A 20,974-nucleotide genomic window follows, 5' to 3' on the forward strand; every position below is an offset into this window, starting at 1 on the left:
CCAGCACCTTGTTTCTACCCGGCTGCAGTGCTGAGCTCTTGCTTAATTGTTAAGGAGCAGTTACATTTATACAGTCCTAAAATCACATTTGACCCTTTGAAGGCAACTGCGAGGCTGATGTGGTCCCTGGTGAAAATGAGTCTGACACCCCTGTGAAAGGATTATATAATTTTAGAGATGGATGAGACATTAGGTGGCCACTTAGCTCAGCCTGTAGCTTACAGGAAAAAATTCATTGATTTATTCATGAATATGTACAGTGACTACCACAGGCCAGACGTGGTCTCAGGCTGTGAGAATAAATGAGAACAAAACCCACTGAGAACACACACAGCTGGAGGGAAGTCTACTGTCCACGACCCAACAGCTTTCAGGCCACACATGCCAAAAACTCAGAACTTTTTGGGTTTGGGCTCTCCTGCAGTTCTATAATCAAACATTAAAATTTCTAATGTAAAGTGTATCGAAGTTCATACCAAATGGAATAAATATAGATGAAAAACAGCCTCACATCAAATCAGATGAGTTTTTACCTCCAAATGAGTTCAAGCAATGAGAAGTATGGCTGCTAAATGAAGTGTGATAAACTTCAGGCTTCCAGAATTTTTTAGATTTCAAAATGTGGATAATGCATCATGACCGATACGGAATATGTCAGGTGGATGAGTGGTACAGAGAAAAATAAGAGTATGGCAGGTAGGGAGTGTGTGAGTATGTGTGTGTGTGTGCGCGTGTGCATGGACACGTGTTGGTGGGGGAGGGGAGCTCTGTGATATTGAGGCAGAGGTCCAAGGGAGAGAAGTCTGAAGATAGCTGGGTGCGGAGAGTGTTCTCAGCAGGGAGAAGAGCAGATGCAAAGACCGAGGTGATAATGTGTTCGGTATGTTTCAGAGGGGTGACAAAAGTGACCAGAAGGAAATGGGGCCAGAATGGTGAGGGGGTAAAGTGGAGATTCATCTAGGGCCCTGGGGACCACTGTATGGACTTTGGAATTTGCTGAGTGTCAGGGATCCTGAGGGGTTTTGGGGAGAAAAGTGATATGATGCAACTATTTTAAAAACAATTACTTTAAACCTGTTGAGAATTTACTGGGGGGGGGGGGGAACTAGGATGCAGGGATGCAGGGAGACAGGTTGGGGGTGGTCACTGCAAAAACCTAAGTGAGACGTGATGGCAGCTTGCACCAAGGTAGTAATAGTGATTGTGGAAAACAAGAGCAGGTTCTTGATATATATTGAAGGCTGTACAGGTAGGATTTGTTGAATGACTGGCTGAAAAGTATTAGAGTAAGAAAAAAAATCAAAGATCATACAAAGGTTTTTGATCTAATCAATTAGAAGAAAAGACTTCTCATTTGCTGGGATGAAAAGGAAGAAACGTGAGGGTGGGCAGTGGTTGGGACACAGAGCTTGAATTTTGACATTAAGTCTGAGATAGAACTGTGCCATTTTAATGTCTATTTTAGTAAATAGACATTAGTTACATTTAAGTTTAATCACATACTTATTTCCTCAGTTATACTAGCTAACCTCAGGCACTCAATGGTTTCATGTGGCCCAGTGGTTAACATTTTAGCACAGCGAACATTTCTATCTTTGCAGAAAGTCCTACTGGACGGCACTGTCCTAGACAGTGTTTTGCTGAGCACCTTCTTCAGGAAAAGCAAGGGTGTAAGCAAGGTAAACAAGCAGGACCCCTCACTTCGGAGGGACTTCCACAGAACAGAAGGACGTGTTAAATACCGACACGAGTTCAGTATAAAATGTGTCTGGAAGCCGATTTTGTTGGGGCAAACTGTGTAACATGGCTTCTTCGGAAGAAGAGTGCACTTCACCCTGGGCCCTTGCCTCAATCAATTTGTTCCTATTAAACACTAGGTCTGGCCCCTGTTGAAGGAGATATGGGAACAAGATCACGAGCAGCAAGAACAGAGAACAATTCTGACTTGTGAGCACTTTAAGGGGCAGTAGGCACCACAGTAGTGTGAAGCAGAGAACCTCTCCCTCAGTCTCCTTGCTGTCTTCCTCCTCCTTTCCCGCTCTCTGGCCTTTGGGAGCTGTGCTTTAAGTTCTATGCTACTTGAGGGCAGAAATATATTCTTTTCATACTTTTGGTCTGGCCTACTACAAAAGCAAATGCATTTGCTCGACTTTAACTTGGGACACATGGTCTGCCAAAGGCTTTCTGTTTCACATACAAATTTGAGAGGCAGTTTGAACTCTGAAATAATGACATTTCTTGGGCAGTTTATGGAACAAAAGAGTCACACTAGTTGATAACAGGAATGTTTTGGAAAGCCAAAGGTGTAGGAGGACCAAACACACACAGTATGTGTGCTCTTGCTGGGCAGTTTAACCAGTTCGAGCCAATTAAGTGTTTCAATCACGACATCACTTTTAGTTACCGTCCCTTACAATTTCAGAATGTGTTCTATTTCTACCACCTAAATATGACCTGTCAAGGCCATCAAAGATCAGAGGAGACAGTATTTTTTCCAACTACTAGATACATTAAACATCGTTTATCAAATTGTGTTGGCTCTAATTAGATTGGATTGCTTAGCAGCACTGAGTTAGAAAACGTTAGCAGTCATATTTGCAGATTGCCAACTTGTGTACGTATTTTTCTATCTTGATGGTTTCCTAAAGTAGTTTTAGTTTTCCAGAAAAACTAAATAATCAATAATCCCTAATCCAGAATGGAAACATGCAGTCAGTCCATACTCTGCTGATAGTATACCTAAACTTTCACTGTTCAAAGTTCTGATTAATAAATCCTCTATTATTTATTACAGTAGAAATTAGGTCAAATAGTATAAAATTTATTTAGTGTTTCGACTAAATACCAATAAATCTCATTACAGGACAGATAAGGATTTAAGCATGTATCAGAAGCACACTGAATCTGATGCTGAGAAGCTCTCACAGGACGACAGAAGCACGGATCAACAGCCCTTGGCTGGCTGCCCGCTGAGTCACCTCTTTGATGAATTCTGAATTCAATGAAGTATTTATGGTACAGAAAAAGAGTGTGGGGAAGTATCATAAAACATCCATATTTAAGTTGTCAACTTTTCAAAACAGGTCTGGACTGAGTTACTGAGGAAGCAAAAGTGGGGCGTAGACTTAGTTAAAACTTCTTTTTAGCTTGTTCACAAACAAGTATACTCTTTAGTCCAAGTGGGGAGACACACGCCTGGCACGCCCGGGCATCTTCCCTTTGCAGTTCTGTGTGGAAACCGTGGTCCCCACACAGACGGATGCAGCCTACTGGCTTCCTCCATTACCTTGACTTTGGTACTTTTGTTGGTTTGTGTTTGCTCCTGCCTGTGGCTGGATTCTCAAATATAACAGTTAGGTTTGACACTTGCTAATCCTAGTTTTCACTAAGCAGGGAAACACACACATACACACACAGTGCTGAATATTTAATTCAAATAAATTCTCTGAAACTTTTAAAAGAGACAATTACTAAAATAAATTGTGCAAATGATATTAAATAAAATGAAATGACTCAATTCTCCCCTCTTTAATAATTAAACTTAAGTCCATAACATAATATTAGTCCCAACAGCAAGAACGTTTTGTCAGACGTGAAAGCAGGAATCTCAGCACTGTTTGATATACGAGCGTGCTATACGGCATTTATGGCGAAACCAAAAGGAAGCCTCTACCTATGTACAGGGCACTCCCAGCCTCCAACAGTGCCATCTGCCACAATGCAGGTGGCACAACCGCTTCTACAAAATGCCAAGGTGACTTGTTTCAATCCTGAGCTAATCTGACATGCCTCCAATATAAATGAGCATGACACAAAATAAACTCTTGAAAAGAAACTCAAAGACAAAGAGGCACCAGGCACGTAGCATGGTGTGAAACACATGAATTTCTCTCACCACATGCTTGCTAAGTAATGGATCTGAGATGCAAACATAAACTTTAACCCACATTACTGCTGTTACTGATGCAGGTTTTTATGATGTTATCATGTTCCAGAGGGATTTAAAGCAACTAAAGAACACGCATAAAATGCGATACAGGTAAACAGGGAATAAATAAGAAAAGTTGCAATAGGGTAATTGAATAAGATGGAGCCAGTAAGCACACATGTGACAACTTCATCTTCCCTACATAATAATTTAAAAGTACACCTTATCTTTCTACTGAAGAATGATGTTATTTAATTTGCTGTATTCTATTTTCTCAAAGTATATAGAATAAACAGAAGTTAGGATTTCTCCTAATAAGGGGTCTGGGAACTAGGACTCGAGGTTTTGACATCTTCAGTTCCAGAAACCACTGTTTAGGAAAAACAGCGGATGAGGAGAAGCACAGATTCTAGACTCGAGATGAGTAAAACCTGCAGGGAACCAGAGAGCAAGGGTCGGCACAGACTCACCTAAGTGCAGGGAACAGGAATAAGTAAAAGTGTGCTTGTGAGCTGTATTATGGAACCCAGTGAACAAAACCCACTAGAGATCTACAAACAAACAGGACCTACCAATCCCTTTCTCTCAGACACCCAAGGAATTTACTTACCTATCGCTTGAGCCAAGGCTATTACAACCTCTTGGCAAGTGGTGACTTCGGTGACCCCGCAAACAATCCTCTGAACTCCATCCACCCATACTTTCAGTTCCATGGTGCACCAGCCCGTCAGTCACCCAAGGGCCTGAGACGGGTCATCAGAGGTGTCAGGCCATGTCTCTGGCTATGGAAACATGGAGGAGGCAGGTCTGTGTAGTCAGCTAAAAAGAGGGAAAGACATTTTTAATAGAATGAATCTTAGTATTTCTTCTAGTAAGTAAATATTACACAAAGCAAATTTTAATGTGTGATAATCCTACTACCATTAATGACCACATGCTTACTTATTCCACGGAACTGAATTCAGCGGCATGTATGTAACCATAGCCACTATCACAACACTGTTTCATATTACTATGATTCTTATCATTATAATTTTAATCATAAAATAAGTTTTAATCATTGGGTAAATAAATAGATCTTATATACTCAATAAAGCCCCTCCTGCTCAACAGATAAGCTGTTTCTTTTTTAGGAAGTCACTGCATTAGAATAATTTCTGAGGTTAAAGAGAAATAAAGAGTTTCTGTCATTTTAGGAACTGTAAGTAACTGAACCAGTTCCTGCAGCCTCGGCAGCATTTGTAGAAGCATCGGCTGACTCCACTGTCTCCTGTTCCGTGTGCCTCCCGCCTCCTCCCTAAATGACGGTGAGTGTGTCGTTGCGACCAAAACTCCAGCACCGAGTGCAGCAGAAGGCTCAGGTCTACGGAACAGATTAGCTGAAGGAAATTCTTTCCTTCGATGGCTGACAGCTTCCCCCTACATGTCCCTTCTCATTTATTTCATTGGGATTTGATAATTTTCTTAAATTATAAATTATTCTAATATTATAAAACTTAACCTTTTGTTATACTTGCTGTTTCCCCAGTGTTTGATTTTTTTGTTTAGCTATATTATATGCCAAGCAGAAGTTTTTACATTCTCCTATAGTCAAACCAAATGCCTTGATTTTTTCTCTTAAGTAGAATGCTATTATTAGCCTTCTAAAAACCAATTACACACAATTCCTTTTCCTGGGAGTTTTGAAAATCTCAACTCTTCCTGCATTAAATCTTTAATCAACTTTGAGTTTTGTCCATCATCCTATGATTGTCCTATTTCTTTGTGGTTTCTTTTAAATGTAATAACATTGACTTAATTAGAGAGAACAGGAATTTGTAGGTTTACAACAGAACTGGTGTTTTAAGATTAAAGACTTATTAAAAAGCTTATTTAAAAAACACTAAACATTTTTCTTGTAAAGTAGTATTTACTACAAACAGTAACTTAGTCCTTGTACATTCTCTTAAAAGACCTAAGACAATTCTAGGCCACATGGTCATCTGGGAAGATGAATCAGAACACACGTGAGCCGAAGGAGAATAAACCTAATAATACTCCTTCTTCCTCCAGAGAAGATACAAAAATAGTTTCTGCCGTCCTGAACACGAGGGGAAGGACGGACTGGGTGTTAAGTTTCCCGGCTCTCTCCACAGTGCCAAACGGAGAAAGCCCTGTGCCTGACAAGCCGATTCCTGTGCTCAGTCCTCAGCTGAAGTCCTGTGAGATGTGAATTTTTCTGGGGAAAAAAGGTTTCAAAACCAAAGGATGATGAGAAATCCAGTAAACAAAGTCAAACAAGTTCCTTAATATGCAGATTTCTCTGAGCTTTCCGCTTTCTTTAAATAGGCTGGTGTGCAATCTACATTTCAAATATGAGGTTTATATGCTATTGTCCGCAATCCATTTAGAGAACATTTAAGGAAAGGGAACAGGAGATATAACTTAACACTTGTTTCCTTCTCTGCCAGGTGCTTGGTTAAAATTAGGATGTGTATTAGTCTTTCTTGGAATAAAATTAGGATTAAAAGATGGTCAAACAACATGTATTGAGTAAATATATTAAAATTAAATTAATTAAAATACAATAGCTAAATTTTTAAAAACTCAGCTGCATTAAAATTTATTTAATACCTAGTCCCTTATTTGTTATTAACAAAACTTAAAGTTGGGAAACCTAACAAGAAAGATGGCAGATCTCATTAAAAGCCCCCCTTCCCACAAAGAAGCCTGTCATTTCAAAGAAACTTATGAGGCTCGTTTTTAATTTCTATAAAGGTTTCAGTTACCACCACCTATTTTCCTACCTAAATGATCAGTTTCACCTTGAGTTTTTAATCAACTGAATACAAATGAACATAAAGCACAGGTACATCTGCTAAATATTAAATAGTAATGTGGTAAAACACTGGGTGTAAATAATGCTGCTTAGTTAATATAAATGTGGAGGGTATTTAACCACTTGCTCAGAGTATTCCTACCATAGATCATGGCAGAGAAAACCACCATCTGCGTTTTTAACATCACTGATTTCTTTCAAACTTGAATCCTTAAAGAGAGCAGGAAATGCCTAAATAGATCAGATGAATGAACCACATGGTCCAAAATTTTGTTTCTAGGAGGACCACTGTTTCCAGGACATGGCTTCTGCCAAGTTTGGGGCTGTACTGACGACCACCTCTAGCTCCTCTGAACATCTGGGCGTTATTCACGAGAGTCATTTGAAGAGTCTGTCTCCCTTCCCAGCAGATGCCCCCAGCACTCCCTTCTAGGAGCTGCCACCCTTTCCCTTCCTTCACACCCTCCAGAATCCAACCCCACAGTTCTCCTCCCAGCCCCAGGACTAGACTAGAGGGAAAAACGAAAGCCCTACACTGTAGGTGCATGCGATGGACTGGTCATCATCGGAACCGGGCTCAGGAAGCAAAAAGGCTTTGGAATGTCGTTGGCATTTGGAATAATTCTTTCCATGGAAACAGTAATGCAGGTAAAAGTAAAGTTCCACTGTAAAGGTATAAATACAGGTGAGTTAGTGTTTTCATTATGAGGTTCCTATATTTCAAACCACTATTATTTTAATAATTTTGACAATGAAGAACTAGGTTTATTAAGTAACATGGTACTGGTGAGCAAGTGTTCTTGAGCTAAGAACCATTTATTATCTTAAAGGCCTATTGGAAGTAAGCACCTGCACTTGTGGAAACATACTCCCCTGAGACCAGTGCTTTAATAGGCAATTACAGTCATTCCTCCTCATCCGTGGGCTCCTTACCCGTGAATCCACTCACCCACTAAGATTTGTCTGTAACCTCCAAACCAACACTTGTGGCACATTCACAGTCACTTACAGACATGGATACGTATTTCACAGCAGTGATACATTTGAGTTGCCCGACCCTTACGCCCTTCCCAGCTGAGGCTGGACAAAGCTGATGCTCTGCCTTCTTGTTTCTGCTTTCATACTGTCAACAAGAGTCCTTGCCTGTCTATTTACTGCTTTGTTTTGGCATTTTTACGGTTCCTGTTGGTTATTTCACTGGTTGAAATGGCTCCCAAGCATCGTGCTGAAGTGCTGTCTGGTGTTCCTGAGTGCAAGAAAACTGTGATGTGCCTTGTGGAGAAAATATGTGTGTTACTTAAGTTTTGTTCAGGCACGAGTTACAGTGCTGTTGGCTGTGAGTTCGATACTAATGAATCAATAATATATATTAAATAAGGCATCTTGAAACAGGAAAACATATAAAACAAGGTGATTTGTTAACCAGCTGACAAAACTGTTGTGACCAAAGGCTCTCGTGAGTAACATGGCTGCATAGTTTCATGTACTATAGCTTCCTGTGATGGCAAGCGGCAGGCTACTGAGTTAGTTCCATTACTCCATGGACACTAGATACAAGTACAGAGGCGGCTCACTGCCAATTTTGACGTTTCCTTCACTGCTAGTTTTTTTATTTTAACTGGTTTTGAAAGAGAGAGGAGAGACGAGGGAAACACCAATGTGGTGTTCCCCTTATTTGTGCATTCACTGGTTGCTTCCTGTATGCGCCCTGACAGGCGACTGAACCCGCGGTCTTGGCATACCCAGTCGATGCTCTAACCAACTGCGCTATCCAGCCAGGATCCCTTCCTTGCTAGTTCTGCTCTAGATCTAAGGATACTACAAAAGCAGTATACAGGTAAACTGGGTTACAATAAAATCTTCACATTAGAGTTATCTACAATACTTGAATTAAATCAAATACGGATGCTAACCACTAGTTGTTTTGTTTTTTGTTTTGGCATAATAGAGAAGGAGATTCAGCACAATGAACATGCTATATTCTGAATGGTAATCATTAGAGCTATTAATAATCAGACACCAAAATTGTTCTTTGTATAGAAAACTAGTAAGAAAATAAAAACTAAAGGGAGTTTCAGTTACCTCATCCTAAAACTAGTCTGATGTGTGAATTAAATAATGTGGAACAACTGTTTCCAACTAAAAATATTGACTTTTTAACATTCAAATGATTACTGAGGTAAGGAAAAAACGTCTGTGGGCACCTGCTGCCTGCGGAGATGGGAAAGGACCCGGAGATGAAAGAACCACCTGGAGGACCTGTTAGGATGAAGCCCAGCTTGGCAGGCAAAGAGAACGAGTGAGTGAAAACACATCAGGTGGGGAGGGATGGGGTAAGAAAACAGTTTTCTGGAAGACTGCCCAGAATCCAGTTCCAGGTTACCTGCCCCTGAACACTCTGGGTCTGTATTTTGGAAACAGTTAAACATAAGTTGCTTTTAGCAAACTCATTATTTTGCTATAATGCAGTTCTGCAAATGGTGTCACAGAAAGCAAGCTGTTATAAAAAGGTACACAATGTTAAAAGTGGGTGCTAAGGAAGATGATCTTAGTAATATAAATAAGTGCCTCCCCAAATAAATTTTTGACAACAGAAGTCCTATGAGATGTGCCATGGGGAAATAAGGTTCTAAGCCCAACAATTTGGGGAACCTTTCACGACACTGTCTCTGGGATATGATGCAGAGCAAGGTCAAGGTTCTGATACCCTATAGTAGAGAAACTGATGAGCTTGGTTGAACTTACAGTGATTAGCATGGAGGTGGGGTGTGAAAAGGGGGCACAATGCTTATGAAACATCTTGCTGAACTATAGAACACAAATGACCAACTTTTGGAAAATATACCTATACAGTGGTACTTCAGTACTCATTGTTAATTCGTTCCTGAACTCATGATGAGTGCTGAAACCTACGGGTACCAAATGATGAATCATTTCTCCTGCAGGGAGGCATCGTGACTCATAGGGATTGTAGCCAGTGTGGCTAGCCCCAAGCAAGTACGAGTGCGGAAACCTTTTTTTTCTTGTCAAAATGAGACAAGTACAGGGTTTGACGAGTTCTGAAGCCGACGAGTTTTGAGGTATGACTGCATATAAAATGAGATTTCTGCCAGCCCTTTAATATATTTTGAGGCATCTAGAAGTGGTGATAGATACACTGTTTAAAATTTAAGTAGGAACAATATACAACAAATAAAATTTAATAGAACCCAAACTTTTCTCTTCCTCTTAAATGAAGTTTTTATTGCCATGACTGAGCCATGTCTTTTAAAGATGGGTTTTACATTTTTCTTTTTAGAGACTCATCTAAGTCATAGGATTACCTCTTTGAGAGTACATTTTTAAAAGGTCAATGCTAAGCAATCTCTGCATATTAATTATTAAATCCAATAAACCCATGCTTTTCCCTCTACTCTCCATCACCCCCACGTCACAGCATTCAAACACACACAATGATTTAACCTTTCCCACACATCACATGCTCAAGGGACCATTCTGCAATTACAGCAAGGGATGGCCTGTGTGCTTACTACGTGCTGGATAAGCACCGTGTGTTGTGTGTCATTTTCTCATTTATTCCCCACAACACAGTAAATGAAACACAATACACAAGCAAGTCAGGTCATTAGCCTCATTTTAAAGTTGAGAAAAGCGGCTCTCAGAGAGCTGAAACAACTCTTCCAAGGTCACACACCTAGTAATTTAGGGGCATATACTCAAAATTGGGATGCATAAAGAAATGAGAAAACAAGTAAGGCAGGCTTCTCCAAAAGGGCTCACTGTGCTCAGATCAGTGGTTTATAGGGCCCTAAGTTACAGTACGGCATCTCATTTATCACCCACTGGAAATTTATTTCTATCAACAAATAATGATCAGACAACATGCACAAACTTGCCATTCCAGGAGAAAGAAAGAGGTAAACCAACTAAATCATGGTAAGAAACTATAGTTTTAATTCAGACAACCTATGCTAAACAAATGCACATGCCAGCAAAATGGGTATCTCATGGCCAGGTTCATTTTCCAGCACCAACAAATTATTTTTGTAGTTTGGAAAATTACATCCATATTTGTTTTTATAGAGAAATATTTACATATTTGTGGTAATTTTTAATTGTTGCCTTAAATACAAAGCAAAGCTCCTTAGACATGTTGGGCATTTTCTTTAAGTTCACACCACTAAAATAAGCTACTTTTTCAAGGGAACACTAATTAGCAGGAACAGCATGGGCTGAGGTTTAATCGTGAGTCTACTACTTACTGTGACTTAATTTAAGATGCATACTTTTCAAGTGGCATTTGTGAGAAATGAAATGCCCTTTTTAAGAAAAGTATACCTAGCAGAGACAGGGCTTGGCAAAAAGTATGAATTCAACCAAAGTTCTGTGTATGAAACTGAAAATTCTAACATAAAAATTATAAACTTCTTTTATTGAAAAAATCTAAGAAAAATAAAATTTTTAGAAATGCTATTATTATTTTAATATGAACATCTGAAAATAAAGACATTTTATTGTGTCATGTACCTAAGAACAGCCAGCACTCTCAGTTTTCAAATAGATTAGAAATGATAATCGGGAATAGCATCCATGTTAAAAAAATTTCCATCACATCTAATATAAACATGGTTAAAGTTACTGGTATTAAAATACAGATCCTTCTATTAAGAACTACCTTTAAAATTTTTCTTAAAGTGAATTTAACTAGTAATTTTAACTGTTACTAAATAAAAAAGTTTTTTTATTTCACATCCAATTTAGTGCTACAAAGGCCATTACCTTCAGTTGAGTTCCTTATTCAAAGCCCATCTCCAGATGGCTTATTGACAATTACAGTGCATTTTTCTAAATTGTGTATTATGTTAAACTCTATTTAGACTTTGAAATGAAGACTTCTCCCATACCCAGAGGGGTTAAATAGGTCATAAAACAGTATCAAAACCTTTTGCAAATACAGGACTTTGCCAGGATGGTATTTATTTCTAAACTAACAATTTGGATAAATTTTGACTTGTCAATAACAGCTCTGAGCAAAATTACAGAATATGTAATAATTATAACTTTTAAAAAAGTAAGATGTTTAAAACTACCTGTTTTAGAAAACAGATGCACTTTCAATAACCAAGGCTAGTCTCAAAAGTAAGCTCAGCTTGAAAATAATTCCATTTACCAGTCCAATACACTAACTGACACCACAAAAAGCCATTTCTTCCCTACTCTGCACCCCCCTCACGGCTACCATTGTAAAATCATTCTAATATCTCATGGTAACAAGTATACATTTATTGGATTGACTTCTTTGACATCCAGCTGATAGAACACTGAAGCAAGTGGCTCACTTCCGAATTTAAGCCTGCAACATCACACCTTGGAAAGTGTGACAGCAGAAGGTGGCCTGGAGAGGTCAGGGAGCCACGGGCAGTGGGAATGCAGGAGTGTCACAAAAATGATAGAAAGGAATTGAGACCAACACACAGGAACATACAGTTCAGTCTAGATCAAGGCCTCCAGTGGCCCTTGTACCCCCACGTAAGCCAAAGCCAATTCCTGACGGCTGCCATCTCTCTAGTGGCGGTAGCCCCGGGTCAACTTGAACTGCAACGCCAGCATTCCTCCACACAATGCCACTAATCTTAGCCCACGAGTCTTCTTTTTTCCTTCCTTCCTGCCATTCCAGCCTTGCCTTAGTCTTCTTCCCAAGGCACAAGCCTACCAACAACAGCAAAAAATACATTTTGCTCTACTTGGTTCTACAGAAGCTGCAGATTCCTCACAGCTCAGGTGTCAGTGAGGGACAACGAGCACGGGATGGTACTTGCATCAGGCATGTAAAGGCTGCTCATGCCAAAGGGTTTACTGAAACAGACTGGGTAAGATAGCTTGCCTGGCAGAGCCAGCCCCCTGCTGGCCATCCACTAGTACAATGCCTTCATTGAACACAGAAGGCTGAGGCCTGGCCAGATTACACCACTGGGTCAAGGTCACGTGGACAGACGCTAGCAGAGCCAGTCTTTGGAATACTTCATTATTAATTTAAATTATTCTGAAATCTCAAATTAAATGACTATGTGTTACATACATTGAAATCAATTAAGTGCCCAGCATAGAAGTTATTGAGGAAGTTGTTCCTACAAAGCATTTACTTAAAACAGAGCATAAAATGGAGGTCACCACTGAAAAAAGAACATTAGCAAGAAAAACCAACGGGTGGTCTGTTCTTGCTAATTTTCTTAAATGTTTATGGTAGGTGGAACAGTAAAATTAAGTGGAACTTTGCCACTTAATTTTACCGGCACAGAAATCTCTTGAGAAATTTCCTTGCTATCATACTATAAAAAACCATCTGCTTTGCAATCATGTCTTCTGTTGGGGTCCCAGCCTACGTGTTGGCCCTTCAGAAATGGTCGGAGGCATGTGTGTGGCACCGACTTCTGCGATGGCTCATCTCCTGGTAAAGCCCCCAGGGCTGGGATCAGAGACCACACTCGCAAAGTCTCCACGTGAATCACCCTGGGCTGTGGCCTCAGTTAATCGTGCTCTCTTCCACATGCGTTCCTTCATGCTCTTTCTCACAATCGTTTGCACTGAGCAAACGATGTTATAATGTGCTTCTACTGAAAGAAAATCACTGAAAACTTGGTGATATTTAAAGATAGGTTTAGGTACAAAAAGATTTGTGATATTTCTCCTTCAGCAGGTATATTTCAACACCTTCACTGTAAACTAACACTTCAAAAGAAAACATGTCCTTGTTTTTTACTGAATCCAGCCAATAAGAATAGTAAATAGCGGACACTTATAAACACTTACTATGTGACAGATGAAAAGTTAACTGTGTTATATATATGTAATATATATGATATTTTTGTGTAACCCTTTCTATACCCATCTGTAGCTCTGTGTGACTTGAATTATCATGAGACAAACGAGAAAACTGAGAACTGAGGTATAGAGAAATCAGTAACTCATACAAAGTCACTCAGCCAGCGGGAGGTAGATCCAAATCTGATAATGCTCATAACCACTAAAAAGCTAGTTATCTTTACAAGATAAAGTTACTGGTAAAGTTTGCAAGGACTTTTGGAATCACAAATCTTGCCTCAGGAGAGAAAGCAATCAAGCAGATGTGACCACAGGGGCTATAAACTCCAATACTACTAAGCTAAATAATACATTTGGCCTAATTGTTGCCACAGAACTTCGAAGAAGCAAAGAGCAGATGTTCAATAATCAAATCAGCCTTAACTAGGCACACATAGCTCCCGAGGCTCCCACTGGAAACTAAACCTTGCAGTCTCCCTTGTCTGAAAAAGCAGGAACAGAGATTGCACCTGAGTCCAAATGCTGTCAGACCACAGCGTCTACGTCCTCTCTACTACAAAAGCTGCCTACAAGGCATTTCCTCTCCAGACCTGAATACATGTGGGCTACTTCATTAGTGGTTTTTTAAATCCATTTGAGTGACAGCTAATTACATTCAACCCCCTATAGACACCATTCAGGTATAATGATTTATTTTCTGATTTTAATATTTATGGCATTCTGCAATGAAATCCACTATTTTACTTAATAGAAAATAAAAAGAAATGTATTTTTTATCCATGAAGCCAAAATCACCACAGACTTCTCATAGAATCATTAATATCAAGTCCATCAATTATGACATGATTTTTATAGTTATAATTATGTGTGTGAACTTTTCAACAAAACACTGTTTTGACTTACAGCTAGAATAGTGACTTCAAATAGCCAAACTTTATATATCAAAACATGTTGCTTTGCAGGTATATATTTCTAGGCTACACTGATATGTAAACATTTCAAAGCAAAAACATATAAAATAAATAGTTTAACTTCTAGGGTTAAAGTAGTTACTAGACTATACAATTTCTACTAACTTTAAGATTTAATCAACATAGTTGAAATGTTATTTTTTTTTAAACCTCATTACTATGCTTAGTCACTGGATCAAGTATGAAATGCTTTATTTTTTTTTTTAATTTCACTACTATACTTATTTAGTGGATAAATTACTAAATGCTTTAAGAGTATGAAAGTCAGAAATTACATTTGGCAAAAGTAAAGATGCATAATTCCTAAGAATCTTTGTTAAACAGCTATTTCAATTCATAGATAATGTAAAAGCGTCCATTCAAGAAAAAGTGAAAGGTAGTTTCCCCATAATCTTTAGGACTCAAGAACTTTCCTGAAAAGAATCTAATTAAGTAATTAAATCCCTAGGTGAGATACAAAAATAGGTGCATCTTTTGGTGATATTTTAAAGTAATAGGTATTTTCCATGTAATAAAATTGTAATAGGTTAATTATTTAGTGTAATAAAACAAATAGTGCTATTGTTCCAAAGTGTCACACTTTATTCCCCACACTATCCTTAGCGGCCACTCTCTTCAGATACCGTGTACACTCTACATTTAGTTGGGGATGATGTAACTTAGTAAGTGCTGCACTGTTCAGTGTGCATCCAGTGTTACTGAAGGAGACAGATGGTAAGTTTGAGATGAGCACTGTAAAATTTCAGGGTAAAAGACCTGATATTTTTCTAACTATCATCAGTGATGCTGACTAAAGTGATACTCTACTTGGCAATATCCTATTTACAGAAGTGGACGTAGGCCTGGTCTTCGTCCTTCACAGAAACTGCAGTGCCAGGTGAAGATGGCTGTGGCTTGTCAATCAGCAGTCAGACCGAATGAAGAAAGCTATGTATCTAACCGAGGGCACATGAATAAATATAAAAAGGCTCAACTGTAGGGTACAGCTACTGAAGCAATTAACTGTTTAAAAATCCCAATACACTTTCCAAATCAAACTGCTTGCCTAATGGGGTGGGGACCCTATTTTTATGTTTAAATAAATTTATTTGCATTTCATTAGTATATCTGATTTCCACCACATGTTTATATTTTTACCAAGTCCTACATTTTCAGAGTAGAGAGCAAAGCTCAAGCACTGATAATACAATGGTAATCCTGGCAAAGGTCACTTGCAGAATACCAACCCATGGAATGAAATGAGTCAAAAAAACATGGCCACGAATTATCCCAGAGGTCACTAAACCTGCCTCCTGCTCCCTGCCTCAGCGAGAAGGAAAACAGCAGCGAGGTAATAAGTCACTGTTTAGACAGAAGGGGGTGGGGATGATACTGGAATAGTGTATATGTCTAGGGTATAAGAAAACTGGATTTTTAAACAAATGTTTTCCTTGAAGTATAACATATTACAAAAAAATGCAGAAATTTTAAGTGTGGTGAATTTTTACAAAGCAAACACACCCGTCTAATCATCCAAGAAAAAGAAGAATCCCTATCTTAGTTCCAATCCTTTCCTTGAAAGGCAACCTTCATTCTGACCTCTACCATCACAGACCAGTTGGTGCCCGTTTCTGAATTTTGCATAAACAGACGACAGTGTACGAAGTGGTGCCTGGCTTCTTCGGTGTGACAGTACGTCTGCTGAGCTTCGCTGCTATTGCTGTGTACAGCAGCACTTCCTCTTTCTCTCCGCAGCAGAGCCCGCCACTGTACCAATGTACCACAATTTGCTCATCTACCTATAGTTGATGGGCATTTGGGTTGTTCTCATTTTGGGGCTATTGCAAATAATCCTGCTTTGAACGCTTGTAGTTAAGAGAGTGGTTGCTGCATTCTGCATCTGCCTGCTAACTGATCCATTCCCCTGCTTTGCTATCCTGCCTCTCCCCTGTGTATCCATTTTATCTGTTATTGCTAGAAAAAAGTCTTTCTTAAATACAGATTTGACTCCACACTCCTGCTCAGAATCCTTGAACGGTTCTCCTCTGCCTCCAAGATAAAATCCAAACTCCTCACAGGTCAGTGATGTGTGTATGACCTCTTGATCGTCTTGCACCTCTCCCAGCTGCCCCTATGCCAGGGCACTGCAGGCCTTTAAATGCAACATTCTCTCCAGCATCTCTGCTCTCCCTCCTGGGAAAACGCTTCTGATTCTTGCACATCCTTCAAATTCACTTCAGACTCCTCCCAGGCATCTTTCCCCAGTCTCTCAGCCCCTCTTTGATTTAAAGGTGGCCCCTCCCTGTGCTTTCAAACCACTGTGCTTCTGTCTTAGTGTGGCAGCCCTCAATGTACTTGTCAGCCTAACCCCTCTGATTCCCATACTACCACTTGAACCCCCCCTTCAGTGCAGCGGCTGACACATGTCACACTGTATGTGTCTGCTGAATAACACAGATGCTAACTGCACAGGACAGAAACAGAGAGTTACACTTAACTGCGGGGGGGGGGGGGGGCAACACAGACCTAATGCAGAAGTGTCAGTGTGAACCCAGAGGTGACAAAATTGGCATCAAAGTATTTTAAGTCCAGTAAAGCCCTGCAGTATTGATTTAAACTCCTGGGATAAAAGTTAATCTTACTATTAGAGATGCTACTGTAAAAATATACCACATTGTAAAATTCTTCAATATATCCCAAGGCAATACATAAAGAAGGAATACTATTGTTCTAAATCTACAATTTGTGATTTCTATGCAATCATAAGTAAAACGTTTAACTGAAATATTTTTTATGGATATTAGTTATTAAATAGTGAAAGAAAATGTGCAAGTATATTATACTTATGAAAAAGTCAATAGGACTTCTGGCCAGAGGCATAGTTAAACATGGCTTGCCTCCTCGCACAACCACAGCAAAAATTACAACTAAATTACAAAACAACTATCACCCAGAACTGTTAGAAAATCGAGCTATAAGCAAGTCTGATAACCAAGAAATTAAGGAAGTCACATTCATCCAGATGAATAGGTAGGGTGGAGACAAAGGACAGTTGGTCCCACATCTATGGGTGGTTGATAAAAATCAGGAGGGATACCTCAGGAAGCAAGGGATCTCAGCCCCACCCAGTCCCCCCAGGCCAGGGTTCCAGTGCCAGGAAGATAAGTCCCCATAACTTTTGGATGTAAAATTCAGGAAGCGTTGGGGCAGCAGAAGAAAGTGCAGGATTCTCAGGTGTCTCCTCTTAAAGGACCCAAAACAGACTTAGGACTTACACAGACTCACTCCTTCTGGGCTCCAACACCAGGACAGCAGCTGGAAGGGCACCAGTGGCATTTGGGGAGAAATTGAAGTGTCCGGCATCAGGGCGAATGCTGGGGAACAGCCTCCTCATGGATAAAACCCCAGAGGCCAGGTAGCCGCCATTGTCCCTTTTCTGAGCTGTCCCTCAAATAGAGCCACAGAGTGGTGACACCATATCTGAGATTCCATTAACCTCGTTCACACAGGTTGCCCCACTCTGGTGCTTATCTAAGGCTCCACCCCATCCAACTTCTGGGTGTGTTTTTCCACAATAGGGTGTGCTACTAAGACAGGGGGTCAAAGCAGCTCTACCTAACACACAGAAACAAACACAGGGAGGCTGCCAAAATGAGAAGACAAAGAAATAAGGACCAAACAAATAGCAGAACAAAACTCCAGGAAAAGTAGTAAACAAAATGGAGACAAGCAATCTCTCAGATGCAAAGTTTAAAACACTGGTTATTAGGATTCTCAAGGGACTCACTGGGTACTTCAACAGCATAAAAAAAGACCCTCTTAGAAATGAAGGTTACATTAAGTGAAATAAAGAAAAATTCACAGGCAATCCGCAATGGACTGGATGCTGATGAGAATCAAATCAATGATTGGAACATGGGGAACAAAAATTCAATCAGAACAGCAGCAAGAACAAATTAAAAAAAAAGAAGACAGGCTAAGAAGCCTGTTGGACAACTTCAAACATACCACCATTCAAATCATAGACATGCTGGAAGAAGAAGAGAGCAAGAAATTGGAAATCTATTTGAAAAAGTAATGAAAGAAAACTCCCCTAATTTGATGAAGGAAATAGACATGCAAGCCCAAAAAGCAGAGAGAGTCCCAAACAGAATGGATGCAAAGAGGCCCACTCCAAGACACATCATAATTAAAATGCTAAAGGTTAAAGATAAAGGGAAAATCATAAAAGCAGTAAGAGAAAAGCAGATAGTTACCTACAAAGGAGTTCCATAAGGCTGTCAGTGGACTTCTCAAAAGAAACTTTTTGCAGGCAAGAAGGAGCTGGCAAGAAGTATTCAAAGTGATGAAAAGCAAGGACCTATAACACAGGTAACTCTATCCAGCAAAGCTGTTATTTAAAAGGAAGAGCAGATAAAGTGCTTCCCAGACAAGGTAAAGCTAAAGGAGTTCATCATTACCAAACCATTATTATATGAAATGTTAAAGGGGCTTATTTAAGAAAGAAAAAGATCAAAACCATGAACACTAACATGGCAATAAAGTCACAGCTATCAACAATTGAATCTAAAAAACAAACTAAGCAAACAGGCAGAACAGAAACAGAATCATAGATATGGAGATCATTTTGGAGGGTTACCAGTTGGGAGGGGGAAGAGGGAGAATGGGAGGAAAGATACAGGGATCAAGAAGCACAAACAGGTAGTGCAAATAGATAAGGGGAGGTTAAGAACAGTATAGGCAATGCAGAAGCCGAAAAAGTTATATGCAAGACCCACGGACATGAACTAAAGGGGGGATTGTCGGAGGGAATGGGGGTACTGGGTGGAGTGGGACAAAGGAGGAAAAATTGAGACAACTGTAATAGCATAATAAAATATTTTTTAAAAATTTAAGAAAAGAAAAAGTCAATAGGAAAATGACTACAAAAATAATGTCTAATGTTCATGAATTAGAAAAATTCAGGAGAGTATAAAATTTTCCTGACACAGCTCTTTTTCAACACTTTATCACTTAAGCAAAGCTTTTACCTCCCTAAAAACAAATAAATCAGAATAGCCTACATGTCACCAGTCAAGAAGGAAGACATGCTCCACCCTACAAACTCAGAGACTTTAGTAAATAGAATGTAAGGAATCTGATGAAATTAAAACAAAGGAATTGATAAAGTAAACAGCATAGACTTCTCAAGCTATCTACAGACTCTGGCTTATAAATTACCTACCTAAATAACTTGTCCAACATTATGAACACACACACACACACACACACACACCCTTGTGGTTAATATTCTCTCCCATTTCATAGCTTGGGAATACATGGTGTAAATACAACATACACTTTTCCCTCAGCTGTTCCCTCAAATGTGTTGTTTTCTCAGTCAACAAGTTCTTAAATTGCTATGTTTAGTTCCTTTAGGTGGGGAGAAGATACTAACCTTTTTTACTTGTAACTGTATTATTACAGAAAAGAATTAAGTTAAATAAACACATACCTCATTTCATTTTTTAAAACCAGACTCTAGAAGTTTCAAACCTTTACAATAACTAGTGATTCATTTTCTTAGGACGATTCAGCCATAAATAAAAAGTTATATTTGAATATTCTGAATTTGTAAGAGCAATAAACATTTCTGTAGAGCTAACCAGTAAAATCAGAAATTTGCATCGTGAACTGAGAAGACAGATCCAACACATTTAAATACCAGAGAAGTGACATAAAGCTGTACGACTCACTCACTTGTACTCTAATTACACTCTTTAGCATTATTATACAAATTTATCATCAGGGTGTCCTGTGCTTCTTTTTTAAGACTGACCTAGACTTGCAACTTAGTGTTTTAACACACACACTCTACTTCCTTAGCTATAGTTTAAATTAGAAGTCACAGTTCCTTCTTTTCATAACTGGTACTCTTATGAACATAGTATATGGTCATTAAATTAATAAATTAACAAGTAGCTAACTGGTCAAATTACACAATGATCCAGTATCAAAGCCAGGAGATCTATGCATTTCTGACTGCCTAAATTTCCACAAATACACAATAGTATTAATCTATCTAACTTATCAAAGAAGCAAAGGAGTACAGACCCCTCAGGAACAAATTAAACAGTGAAATACTCTAAAAACTGTACATATGAAAATTAATGTAAGAAATCCTCAAAAATCCCATGGCTTGTGTTTCAATGCAATGGATAACAACACATTCAGGGGAAAGGGTAGATTAAATAAATTATTAAATTTTAGACTATAAAAATCACACTGAATAAAACAATGAAAATCATGGTCTAACAAACTGAAATAAAATAATCATGCTAGCTCTGTATTAATATATTTAGCACTCAGGAAATAATAAAAAGGCACAGACCAACAGCCAGCAGTTACCTTCCTTACAAAATGGGCATCAAAGAACCAAGGCCTAAGGAACGGACTGCTGAGGACGTGCTGGGTGTG

General features: G+C 39.1%; 1 protein-coding gene across 2 annotated transcripts in view; it reads right to left on the minus strand.

Annotated features, from left to right (window-relative positions):
- The window catches only part of RASSF8 (Ras association domain family member 8), a 97,209-nt gene that overhangs the window by 12,699 nt on the left and 63,536 nt on the right, over positions 1-20,974 (minus strand). For both annotated transcript variants that reach the window (XM_036019242.1, XM_028532196.2), the window contains one exon: positions 4,539-4,747. In XM_036019242.1, the coding sequence (XP_035875135.1) occupies positions 4,539-4,641 (103 nt within the window). In that variant the 5' untranslated portion in view covers positions 4,642-4,747. The remainder of the gene's footprint in view (positions 1-4,538; positions 4,748-20,974) is intronic.

Source organism: Phyllostomus discolor, chromosome 2 (genome assembly GCF_004126475.2).
Source record: "Phyllostomus discolor isolate MPI-MPIP mPhyDis1 chromosome 2, mPhyDis1.pri.v3, whole genome shotgun sequence".
In the NCBI taxonomy this organism is placed as follows: Eukaryota; Metazoa; Chordata; class Mammalia; order Chiroptera; family Phyllostomidae; genus Phyllostomus; species Phyllostomus discolor.